Below are 13,505 nucleotides of genomic sequence, written 5' to 3'. Positions count from 1 at the left end.
ATATTTATTTTTTATGAAAAAAGTTCAGCCAATTAAATGACATGTACTTATACATCTTGCACGAAGTCAAGAGAAAAACTAATGCTATTTAAAAGATAACTAGTAGATGGTATGAAATACTTAAATTAAAAGTTTTGTTAGCTTTCGTTTTTGTTTTCTAGTTTCAGCGCAGGACGATGAAGGTCCATATAAAGGCAAGTTTATTGGTAAAATTAATTCTTATCACCATCAAGTATCAGGAGATGTTTACGCAGTAGACGAATATACTTTGCTGTTAACGAAATTTAATTATGATGGTAATGGTGCTGACACTTTCTTTTGGGCGGGTGCTGCAAATCGACCGGGACCTCAAGGGTTCATAGTATCCGACGAATACGGAAAGTAAGGGATATCGTATATAGCACAGTAAAAACAATAAGAATAGATTGAAGTGGATTTTATTTTTAACAACCTCGGTAGTAACGACTTTTTGATTCTAACGATATAACACTTAAGTCCCTTGAACTTAAAAGAGATACCTACACTGGGAAATTCGTTATTTATAGTGAACTCGGATGTAATGCTAATTTCGGATACAGCGCCTACTTTCAATGAGCCATTTGTTCATATACAGAGAAAGTCTGCCCCTATTAACTCCTGTTTTTGCTTCTAGCGTATTTATAACGAGCCTTTTTCATATCTGACGATGAAAAGGTGTCCTACCAACCTATCTAGTTACTTCTTATTGACTTCCTTAGCGTCATCTGTTCTCTTACTCCTTCTAATATTTTCTCTTTTCGAACCTTTTCTGTCCGCGGTAATTTTAAAATCCCTCTATAACACACATTCGTCAGGCTCTTCTAATTTTTTTTTTCTTTTCCGCACCAACCACGTTCACGTTTCATATCTTTACAGAGCCTAGCTTCAGAGAAAGGTACACTTTTAATAATCTTTTTCGAATTGTCAAAATTTCCACAAAAGTGATTTCTTTTTGTTAAAAGCGATCCAACCCTACACTATTATTCGTTTTATATCTAGCACTTTTTTATCCTGGGTTCTGGCTCCTTAAATATCAAAAATCGACGACTACTTCCAGTTATTGATCTCCTATTTTTATAGTAGCGAAATAAAATTCATATAAAACTGTCGTTATTTTCGCTGGTGTTTAAATTTCCCAGAGAGAATTTTCTAATATTCTAAAAAGAAATGCAGTTAACTGTCGAAAACCAATAACTCTTTAGCATAACTATGTTAAGTAGCTTTAATATTGCGTTTGCTCCTTATTAATCAGTAATTGTCCCTTAATTTTCAAAAAGTACCGACCGCACCAAAATAATAGATTATTTCCTGTACCATTCTCACATTACAAGAAGTGTACATATGATTCAATTTCTCCATTTCAGAACTAACGTTTTAGAAAGATATTTTAATAAAGACTTCACATTAACGTTACCAGAAAAGAAAAAGTTAACCGACATAAAGTGGTTCGCAATTTACGACATTTGGAGCCAAAACACCTTTGGAGACATTTACATTCCCGAAGATTTTGAACCTCCAACTGTTCAAAAAATAGGAAAACTTGCTGCCAAAAGTAACATGATCAGTTCAGGAAAAATTGAAGTTCTGGACGCTAAAAGTATTAGAATAAACAATCTTTTCTACGATGGTAAAGCCAAAGACGCTTATTTTGTTGCTGGAATTGGCCCTTTGCCGAATTCAAAGGGGCATAAAATTCCAGACGAATATGGATAGTAAGTGTTCAATTAAAAATATAATTTGTACGTAATAGAATTAAACACAGAGAGTTATGAATTTTGGATATAAACGTTCTACGAATCTAAATATTTTTTTTTGTAGTCTAGATTCACTAAGGGCATATAAAAACCAAACAATCACTTTGGAATTACCAGGAGATTTAACTGTTTTCAATATAGACTGGCTAAGTATTTTCGATTTCGAAAACAAAGCAAATTTAGGTTCTATTTTAATAACAAGCGGTTTGAATGTTCCACCATCTCTCGTGAAAGTTATAGTAAGTACAACTATTTCTATTACTTATATAAAAAGATTTCTTAATTGCAAAAACAAAATTATTTTTTAAAAATTATTTCTATAACTGTTTCTGTAGACAAAAGAAAAAGTGATTCTTAAATGTGGTATTAAGAAAAATCCTAGGCAATATTAACATTATTTTTTTAATAGCCTAATTCTTAATCCATAACTTAATCATGAAGAAATTGCGAACGGTTCAAGGAATTTTGGAACATACTACTGAAATAGTTTCACTATGTCTTGATATTATCAGATTAAGACCTATTGTTAATTATTAACATCATATTTCAGTTTTTCTTCAAATTGTTTTGCATTTTACTTTTTTAAAGAAAACATAAGTAACGTAAAATCTGTTGACTTACTTAATTATTTTTGCAAAGGTCGATAGAATTGATAAAATTCGCGAATAATTTGTTTACCATATCAATGAATTACGTCTTTCGTTGACTCCGAAGAACAAACAAAGCAGAAAACATTTTTTTGTCCTTTTTATATTAAAACTAGGTTTTATCTGCGACTTTACTCGCGATCATGTCCTAAATACGTGTTAAAAATCATCGACGACCAGATAAAACTAATTTATCTGTCCCTCAGGAACAGTATTTTTTTTCTGGATAGAAGGCACCCCATGTCCTTTCCTATATCCCTGACAATAAGTGTACAAAATTTATGATAGGTTTTATCCTCGGCCTCCCTCGCATTGATGCCCTAAATGATCTTTGACGAGGATCATCGACGACAACATAAAACTAATGTTTCTATTGGACGAATCTAAACCCACTTATGGTAAGATATGGAATTTATTCCATATTTATTGATTTCAGCCTCATAAGAACGATTTACCAAACTGCTTACAACTTCATAGAGATTTTCAAGTTTCATGGGAAATCTTCGGACCTGCCATAACAATTCAACTTGCAGGACAAATTAAAGAGGATGAATATATGGCGTTTGGCTTGTCAGGATCACCAGAAAAAAGTCAAATGTTGGGGGCGGATGTTGCAGTAGCTTATATCCACGAATATAGAGGATTAGCAACAGATTACAACATTACAGCATTAACAGCGGTAAATATACCAAGAATAATAATTACTAAACGAACTTTTAGTAATTACAATTAAACTCTTACGATAGACGTATATTATCGATAAGGATGCGTATTACTTAGTACGTATTTTTGACCGTCTATAAATTGAATATTTTTATAGAAGTCCAAATTATTTTAGGATTTTTATTTTCTCCATTTTTAAGATATTATAGAAATCAAAACCAGATTGGTCGCAAAAAAGTAAAGTAATATCACAATCAATACCTTAATGTGGTACAATATCTAGATATAATTTATTGTAATACTTTCAAAATAGTTTCGTGAAAATCGTAATCTAGAATAAGAACGAAATCTAATATGATTGCGAAGATTTTCTGACCAAAATCCCTCAATTCCTATTATATTACTTCCAAAAACAGGTACTCAAATACAATGTGGGTACATAGAAAAAAATGCTCAAAATAACTCACCAAATACAAATACGTAGTTTTTCATAACATCAACCAACCTGTAATAAATATATAACACATATATTAACAGTCAGTAAAAAAGACAAACAATTATATATATTATTGAACAGATTCGCTCTCCTGTTGATCTAAATTCGAAGTGCAAGACAATTAATAAAAATTGAAGATATTTACAAAAAAATGTATATATCCAATGTATACGTTATGATCAATAGACAAAAATGTTCATTAGACGCTCTAATTAACAAACCATCTAATAAGCTAATTTTCGGCGATTACACGGTTTTTTACATGTTTCATTTGTTATTTTAAATACAACTCCAAACGAATGTTGTACTTATATTTTTTCATTAAAAACATAATTACCTTTTAATCAAAGTGATGAAGTTTTTCCTTGCTGTGCGTATTAATAATAAAACAATCACTAAACTTAGAAACACCAATCAATTTAACCGAAATTAAAAACAGAAAGACCAAAACTCTACTCTCAATATCCTATCACGGCAACGATTGTTCTTTTTCCTGCACTTTTATTAAACTGACTAAACTGTTCGTGTTTATGCAGTGTCTTCTACTATCGTAACAGCCTTTTTTTTAACACTGATTTCGTCACTATTTCTACTTTCGTTTGGCACTGATGTAGGTTGATAACAGATCCAGTTTTTTTACCATTTTTTTGTTCAACAAAACAAGCCTATTGGAATCTCGTAGAATAGAACACTATATAGAGTTTGTCACGAAAAAGTATGGTAAAATAATTGCATTTTGGTGGTACTTGTACTTACGTAATCATTGACATATTTAATAAAAGCGATGATGCTCAATTAATATAGAACTTATAATTAAATGTACATATATTTCTTTTTACACTTCTTTTAATCGCGTTTTTTACATACGATTCTATGTTAGGAAAAAGTAGATTGCATGGGTAATTGATAAATATTATAGATACCAATTTTGTACAAAAGCTTTCTCATTATCATTTTTTAGTGAATTATGTGTACTTAATATAAAATTGAGTTATTAACATTAAGTCAATAATTCTTTTAGTGCGTAAAAGTTCTGGGTCAATATAAAGGTGTTTGCAAAGACGAATTGGTGGGTGGTCAAGATAATAATCAAATCCACACTGCAGTACGCGAAAATGGTATTAATATTATTACGTACAGAAGAAGTTTAATATCACGTAAGTGAAGCAAATTTTTTTTATTTTTATTTCCTTTATTATATAAATTAAACTTTAGGATTCTTGATCAATTGCGTCCGTGTCTTATATTTAATTAAAGAATGTATTTTTTTACCGAAGCTGACACTGGAGATAAAGAGTTTCCTACAGAAGGGTCCGTCTATATTGTATGGGCCTTAGGTCGTCTTGACAAATCCAAAGAGCCAACATTTCACGATATTTATCCGAAATCTGATATCAAAATTGAGCTGAATAAAAAGGAACCGGCATCAAATTGCTTTGCATTTACAACAACCGACAGGAATTTAGTAGAAGTGTGGGAAAAAAATCAAATATTCGATAGAAATATTCGTACTTTCAATGCGTACCTTGGGCCTTCGGGAGGTAAAAAGGGTTACCAAGGAATGACAGGTAAACTGTAAATTACTTTATAATTTAACTTGTTACTTTTAATACTAAATATTTCCAAAAGTTGACGGATTGATTAGTACCTTTTTTGCAAGTTTTAAAAATGTGTAAAATTCCTGTCAAAAAAGCGGGAGAACTGTGTAACTTTTTAAAGCAAGACAAAAATATTGATAATACTGAAACAGTTAAACAATAAGTATATGTGTTAATTTGAGATGATACACCATGTGACAACAGCAACAATTTTTCCCTCATTAATTTGAGGTAGTTTGTAGTGGGTAAATAAAAAATCGAAAAAATGATTTCAAATTAATATTGCATATTAATCCACTATTAAGTAATTAACAATGTCATAGGATTTCATAGTTTCAAACCATTTTAAATTAAAAACAGTTTTTCTTTTTAGGACAACCATCAGCTCCATTGGCGTGGTACATAAACGGTCTTTTAGCGCCTGAGTTATGGCTCAGAAGAGGCTTAACATATTCGTTTAAAGTGAGAGGAGGCAACAATCCCCACAGTGCTGAGTTTTATCATCCCTTAATTATCACCGATGAACCGCACGGTGGATTTGACAGATTAACAGACGAAGCCCAGGCTCGAGTTCGGGTTCTTGCTGGTGTAGAATACTCAAGAAGAGGAAGACCGAGACCAACAGCAGGTAATAAATATACTTATCTTTTTACACACCAAACATATACATTTATCAAATTTATTTTCAATCTTTACCCGTTATAAATTACTTCAAGTTAATGAGAAAAAAAATTGTTGCTGTTGTCACACTCTCGCCGGGAATCGAACCCGCGACAAATTTTTAGCTTAATGTAATTTATAGTGGGTAAAGATTGAAAATGAATTTTCNAAGTAATTAAAAATACCTATACTTTGTTTCTTAGCTCAGAGAAACTACAAAAATGTAACTGTGAATAAATTTTAGAACTATAAATTAAATTGAACAATGCAGTTACTACACATGTAAGTCAAATTAATCATTGTATAGAGATAAGACCATTATAATTAATGCTAAATATTCTTACTATGAAACAGAATCACTTCTAATATTTCGTCACTGTAATAACATCTGTTTTATTCACTGTACACTTGGTTTGTAATATATAAAATATCAAATCTGCTTAAATCTGTCTGTTATGGCGTGGTCTTCGAAATAATAATATATGGGGCTCTGGTCCGTGCAACATGTAATGCACCCAGTGGGGGCTTTGTTGCACTCCTAAATTTCGCCACTCAGTTTCAGTCATTAAATGTGGACGAGGTACTAATTTTGCTAAATCTGGTGGTAAAATTACATGCCTATATTCGTAATTTTCATCACAATATTTTTCTGAATACTGTATATTTTCTGTAGGCATATTTAAATAACGGTTTACATGCAAATATTTTGTAGGTTACACTTGTTTACTTTATAGATTAACGTTTTGACAACCATTGATAACTGTAATAGAATAGAAGACCACAGAACATTACGAATGAAAAACACCGTAAAAAGGCGCCTGATTTAAAAAATTTTTGTACCTATAAAATGAAAGAGAACTAAACTAAATCACTTATTAAAACTGCAATAAACCTAAAAATTAAATATCTGTATTTAATTTGGCATTATTAAGTCTTTTTTTTTAAACTGCATATTCATGTGACTTAAACAAAATGTTTTATCTGACAAAGGAAGAACTGGAGAAATTTCGTTTCATTTAATCAGTGAAAAATTTACTAAACTTATATAACGACGTATTTAAATAGGAAAAGTGCTTAATAAATATTTTCAAAGTTAACAGTAATACATAAGATAATGTATGTAGCATGTCACCTTGCTTATAAGAGGTATCCAAAATTTAGTTGCAAGATGACCTTATTGTCGGTATATTCCCTATTTATAAACATTTTGTATAAAACTAATAGTAAAAAAATTAATTATAGAAGTTTGATAACGCTTATAAATCATTCGCACCTATCTGGTGTAATTTTCTTTTTTCTTTTGTTGATTACAATACTAATGAATAATCAAACTAGTAATCCTTTGTGGATTTCCTCAGCTTTTAAATAAATTACTTCAACAAAATGAACATTAAGGAGCGAAATTGAAAGTGCGCAAATATTTCAAGTGGATTACGAATACAATATGGATTACCTTTTATTTTTCAGTTATCAATAACAAATTAAGGATTAAAACCAAATAAACAACGGCTACAGGTATTTTAAGATAATAATTATAACGTTTCATGATTGGACAGTTAGTCGTACAAAACTTTTTACAAGTTATTGTATGGATGAGTTACTCGCTTGATCTACCGTTGAAATCATCGCGCTCAAAAACCGCATCGGTTTGTACAGTTATTATTGCCGAAGTATTCACACCCGAAACAAAAACATGTCGGATTCATTACAATTTGGACAATAAAATGTGAACACAGGCTTAATTAGATATGGAAAAGTTCATTTTATAAATCAATGGAAACTTATTTTTTTACAAAACGAAATAGCAACTGAAAGGTGACCTTCGTCGAGAGTAATAAGAAAAAGCGGTGTGTATAATAGTAACAAGAAGACAAGACACATTTAGAAAGCAACTTGAAAGTCAGTCACTTATTACTTACTGACTGTCTGGTATTTCTTCTGACCAGTAAACTAGTTAGTAGTTGGTGGTTATTCACTATCTTACAGACACAGGACACTCTTATACTTTTACTACATACCTAGCCAGAGTACACGAATAAAAATTATTAACATTAATTAGTTCGATGTGTTGGTGGTGATCGTACAGTGATTAACCTGAATAATAAACCAAAGACAAGACAATACACAAAATGACTTTATTTTGCGGATAAAATGAGGATAATATTGTTTTTATCACTAATCGGCTGCACTGTGTTTGCGGGTAAGATTTTTAATATGAAAGTTTTTTAATCGAATAAAATATGTTCAGCATACAAGTTATAAGTACAGTAGGTACGTACTAGTTACCAATACATAAATATATACATAAAGTTTTTTATATAAGTGTGTATTTTTTTGATAGTTATATTATAAATGCACGCCTACATTTTATAATTACATGTATAGTAGTGTAATAAATCTAATGAATCGTTTGGTGACATTATTTATAATCATATCTACCTACATAAAGAAATATGTTTAATAAATATCTATCAATAGTCAACTTTTATTCTTTTTGTCAATTTTTATAGTATCATTTTGATTAATTTAAACTTCCTAAAAGTCCTTTACCACAGGACCTTGATTGGGCGAATTAATTTAAGAATACAATTTCTACCATTACATTCATAATGAAAAAAGTGACTCATTTTAAAAGAGTCATTTCTATTAAAAGTGGGTAATTCTTGGATAAATTTTCCCAGTACAGTATCGATTTTTCAACATAAAAGAAAAACTCGACTAAACAGTATTAAACACCACTGCTAAAAGTATCTTTTCACTAAAATAGGAACCACTTTTACGTAATTATCTCAATCAATATGTTATTTTTTAGTAACTAATACTCAATTCACTTTCGAATATAATGCGTGAAAAATTTGAGTGATGATATAACAGGGGGTAATATTTTCAATTTTCCTAGTGACAAAATTAATAAAAATAGGGTTTAGGCATATTAAAATTTCCAAGTGAAAATTGGCGATGTTTTTTAAAGAATGTATTAACCACTGGCTGTTATACATTAATTATTTTTTGCATAAAATCCATTTTATATTGAAACGGTATTCCGAGCGCAAGTAAAATATGTAACACCAACAGTGTTATATTAGGCTTCTAACTCTTGACGTTAGATTAGATTCCGTTACATTAATTTATTATGTCTTATGATTAAAAATTCCTGCAGTTTGATCATCGAAGCGTTTCTTTAATTAAAAAGAAACGAACAGTTCGTAATTTTGGCATATTTAATTAATATAATGCAAAATGTGCTATTAAAATCATATAAAGTTAAATTACTACAATTAAAATCTTCAATCAAAATATCGTTATTACTAAATTGTGTATTTAACCGTAATAAATGGTAACATATAGGGGTTTCGTATTAGTTTCGTAAATTTTCGCTTCAAGTCATATAGAATGCAGAAAGTCAATTTTTGTTATTAATTACTTTAATTACCAAATAATATTTGTAGTAGTTGGAGAATATTATCATATATATGTATATCTGTACCTTATTCTGTTTGTTCTTCTTCTATTTCTATCTGTTTGTTTATATTAAGATGATTGCTAATCTAATTCGAACAGAATTTTTCCAAAAACGACTACATTATAGGTTTAATATTTATTTTTTATGAAAAAAGTTCAGCCAATTAAATGACATGTACTTATACATCTTGCACGAAGTCAAGAGAAAAACTAATGCTATTTAAAAGATAACTAGTAGATGGTATGAAATACTTAAATTAAAAGTTTTGTTAGCTTTCGTTTTTGTTTTCTAGTTTCAGCGCAGGACGATGAAGGTCCATATAAAGGCAAGTTTATTGGTAAAATTAATTCTTATCACCATCAAGTATCAGGAGATGTTTACGCAGTAGACGAATATACTTTGCTGTTAACGAAATTTAATTATGATGGTAATGGTGCTGACACTTTCTTTTGGGCGGGTGCTGCAAATCGACCGGGACCTCAAGGGTTCATAGTATCCGACGAATACGGAAAGTAAGGGATATCGTATATAGCACAGTAAAAACAATAAGAATAGATTGAAGTGGATTTTATTTTTAACAACCTCGGTAGTAACGACTTTTTGATTCTAACGATATAACACTTAAGTCCCTTGAACTTAAAAGAGATACCTACACTGGGAAATTCGTTATTTATAGTGAACTCGGATGTAATGCTAATTTCGGATACAGCGCCTACTTTCAATGAGCCATTTGTTCATATACAGAGAAAGTCTGCCCCTATTAACTCCTGTTTTTGCTTCTAGCGTATTTATAACGAGCCTTTTTCATATCTGACGATGAAAAGGTGTCCTACCAACCTATCTAGTTACTTCTTATTGACTTCCTTAGCGTCATCTGTTCTCTTACTCCTTCTAATATTTTCTCTTTTCGAACCTTTTCTGTCCGCGGTAATTTTAAAATCCCTCTATAACACACATTCGTCAGGCTCTTCTAATTTTTTTTTTCTTTTCCGCACCAACCACGTTCACGTTTCATATCTTTACAGAGCCTAGCTTCAGAGAAAGGTACACTTTTAATAATCTTTTTCGAATTGTCAAAATTTCCACAAAAGTGATTTCTTTTTGTTAAAAGCGATCCAACCCTACACTATTATTCGTTTTATATCTAGCACTTTTTTATCCTGGGTTCTGGCTCCTTAAATATCAAAAATCGACGACTACTTCCAGTTATTGATCTCCTATTTTTATAGTAGCGAAATAAAATTCATATAAAACTGTCGTTATTTTCGCTGGTGTTTAAATTTCCCAGAGAGAATTTTCTAATATTCTAAAAAGAAATGCAGTTAACTGTCGAAAACCAATAACTCTTTAGCATAACTATGTTAAGTAGCTTTAATATTGCGTTTGCTCCTTATTAATCAGTAATTGTCCCTTAATTTTCAAAAAGTACCGACCGCACCAAAATAATAGATTATTTCCTGTACCATTCTCACATTACAAGAAGTGTACATATGATTCAATTTCTCCATTTCAGAACTAACGTTTTAGAAAGATATTTTAATAAAGACTTCACATTAACGTTACCAGAAAAGAAAAAGTTAACCGACATAAAGTGGTTCGCAATTTACGACATTTGGAGCCAAAACACCTTTGGAGACATTTACATTCCCGAAGATTTTGAACCTCCAACTGTTCAAAAAATAGGAAAACTTGCTGCCAAAAGTAACATGATCAGTTCAGGAAAAATTGAAGTTCTGGACGCTAAAAGTATTAGAATAAACAATCTTTTCTACGATGGTAAAGCCAAAGACGCTTATTTTGTTGCTGGAATTGGCCCTTTGCCGAATTCAAAGGGGCATAAAATTCCAGACGAATATGGATAGTAAGTGTTCAATTAAAAATATAATTTGTACGTAATAGAATTAAACACAGAGAGTTATGAATTTTGGATATAAACGTTCTACGAATCTAAATATTTTTTTTTGTAGTCTAGATTCACTAAGGGCATATAAAAACCAAACAATCACTTTGGAATTACCAGGAGATTTAACTGTTTTCAATATAGACTGGCTAAGTATTTTCGATTTCGAAAACAAAGCAAATTTAGGTTCTATTTTAATAACAAGCGGTTTGAATGTTCCACCATCTCTCGTGAAAGTTATAGTAAGTACAACTATTTCTATTACTTATATAAAAAGATTTCTTAATTGCAAAAACAAAATTATTTTTTAAAAATTATTTCTATAACTGTTTCTGTAGACAAAAGAAAAAGTGATTCTTAAATGTGGTATTAAGAAAAATCCTAGGCAATATTAACATTATTTTTTTAATAGCCTAATTCTTAATCCATAACTTAATCATGAAGAAATTGCGAACGGTTCAAGGAATTTTGGAACATACTACTGAAATAGTTTCACTATGTCTTGATATTATCAGATTAAGACCTATTGTTAATTATTAACATCATATTTCAGTTTTTCTTCAAATTGTTTTGCATTTTACTTTTTTAAAGAAAACATAAGTAACGTAAAATCTGTTGACTTACTTAATTATTTTTGCAAAGGTCGATAGAATTGATAAAATTCGCGAATAATTTGTTTACCATATCAATGAATTACGTCTTTCGTTGACTCCGAAGAACAAACAAAGCAGAAAACATTTTTTTGTCCTTTTTATATTAAAACTAGGTTTTATCTGCGACTTTACTCGCGATCATGTCCTAAATACGTGTTAAAAATCATCGACGACCAGATAAAACTAATTTATCTGTCCCTCAGGAACAGTATTTTTTTTCTGGATAGAAGGCACCCCATGTCCTTTCCTATATCCCTGACAATAAGTGTACAAAATTTATGATAGGTTTTATCCTCGGCCTCCCTCGCATTGATGCCCTAAATGATCTTTGACGAGGATCATCGACGACAACATAAAACTAATGTTTCTATTGGACGAATCTAAACCCACTTATGGTAAGATATGGAATTTATTCCATATTTATTGATTTCAGCCTCATAAGAACGATTTACCAAACTGCTTACAACTTCATAGAGATTTTCAAGTTTCATGGGAAATCTTCGGACCTGCCATAACAATTCAACTTGCAGGACAAATTAAAGAGGATGAATATATGGCGTTTGGCTTGTCAGGATCACCAGAAAAAAGTCAAATGTTGGGGGCGGATGTTGCAGTAGCTTATATCCACGAATATAGAGGATTAGCAACAGATTACAACATTACAGCATTAACAGCGGTAAATATACCAAGAATAATAATTACTAAACGAACTTTTAGTAATTACAATTAAACTCTTACGATAGACGTATATTATCGATAAGGATGCGTATTACTTAGTACGTATTTTTGACCGTCTATAAATTGAATATTTTTATAGAAGTCCAAATTATTTTAGGATTTTTATTTTCTCCATTTTTAAGATATTATAGAAATCAAAACCAGATTGGTCGCAAAAAAGTAAAGTAATATCACAATCAATACCTTAATGTGGTACAATATCTAGATATAATTTATTGTAATACTTTCAAAATAGTTTCGTGAAAATCGTAATCTAGAATAAGAACGAAATCTAATATGATTGCGAAGATTTTCTGACCAAAATCCCTCAATTCCTATTATATTACTTCCAAAAACAGGTACTCAAATACAATGTGGGTACATAGAAAAAAATGCTCAAAATAACTCACCAAATACAAATACGTAGTTTTTCATAACATCAACCAACCTGTAATAAATATATAACACATATATTAACAGTCAGTAAAAAAGACAAACAATTATATATATTATTGAACAGATTCGCTCTCCTGTTGATCTAAATTCGAAGTGCAAGACAATTAATAAAAATTGAAGATATTTACAAAAAAATGTATATATCCAATGTATACGTTATGATCAATAGACAAAAATGTTCATTAGACGCTCTAATTAACAAACCATCTAATAAGCTAATTTTCGGCGATTACACGGTTTTTTACATGTTTCATTTGTTATTTTAAATACAACTCCAAACGAATGTTGTACTTATATTTTTTCATTAAAAACATAATTACCTTTTAATCAAAGTGATGAAGTTTTTCCTTGCTGTGCGTATTAATAATAAAACAATCACTAAACTTAGAAACACCAATCAATTTAACCGAAATTAAAAACAGAAAGACCAAAACTCTACTCTCAATATCCTATCACGGCAACGATTGTTCTTTTTCCTGC

At 30.4% G+C, this 13,505-nt stretch overlaps 3 protein-coding genes across 3 annotated transcripts in view; 2 read left to right on the top strand and 1 right to left on the bottom strand.

Annotated features, from left to right (window-relative positions):
• The window catches only part of LOC108745194 (protein Skeletor, isoforms B/C), a 19,096-nt gene that overhangs the window by 3,053 nt on the left and 2,538 nt on the right, over positions 1–13,505 (top strand). The window contains exons 2-8 of the mRNA XM_025981527.1: positions 142–381; positions 1,383–1,730; positions 1,837–2,011; positions 2,856–3,098; positions 4,600–4,735; positions 4,856–5,146; positions 5,550–5,804. Coding sequence (XP_025837312.1) covers positions 142–381; positions 1,383–1,730; positions 1,837–2,011; positions 2,856–3,098; positions 4,600–4,735; positions 4,856–5,146; positions 5,550–5,804 — 1,688 coding nt within the window. The remainder of the gene's footprint in view (positions 1–141; positions 382–1,382; positions 1,731–1,836; positions 2,012–2,855; positions 3,099–4,599; positions 4,736–4,855; positions 5,147–5,549; positions 5,805–13,505) is intronic.
• On the bottom strand, positions 6,029–6,577 carry LOC108745248 (cyclin-dependent kinases regulatory subunit). Its single transcript, XM_018481388.2, has one exon. It carries the CDS (start codon positions 6,511–6,513, stop codon positions 6,277–6,279), a length of 237 nt encoding a protein of 78 aa, XP_018336890.1. The 5' UTR covers positions 6,514–6,577; the 3' UTR covers positions 6,029–6,276.
• On the top strand, positions 7,424–12,613 carry LOC112906753 (protein Skeletor, isoforms B/C-like). Its single transcript, XM_025981563.1, has 5 exons — positions 7,424–8,036; positions 9,592–9,811; positions 10,813–11,160; positions 11,267–11,441; positions 12,286–12,613. The coding sequence occupies exons 1-5, from the start codon at positions 7,988–7,990 to the stop codon at positions 12,580–12,582; spliced, it is 1,089 nt and encodes a 362-aa protein (XP_025837348.1). The 5' UTR covers positions 7,424–7,987; the 3' UTR covers positions 12,583–12,613.

The sequence above is a fragment of the Agrilus planipennis genome, unplaced genomic scaffold, assembly GCF_000699045.2.
Source record: "Agrilus planipennis isolate EAB-ADULT unplaced genomic scaffold, Apla_2.0 scaffold38, whole genome shotgun sequence".
In the NCBI taxonomy this organism is placed as follows: Eukaryota; Metazoa; Arthropoda; class Insecta; order Coleoptera; family Buprestidae; genus Agrilus; species Agrilus planipennis.
The sequence above is the reverse complement of the archived record's forward strand: the minus strand, read 5'-3'. Positions and strand labels throughout refer to the sequence as shown.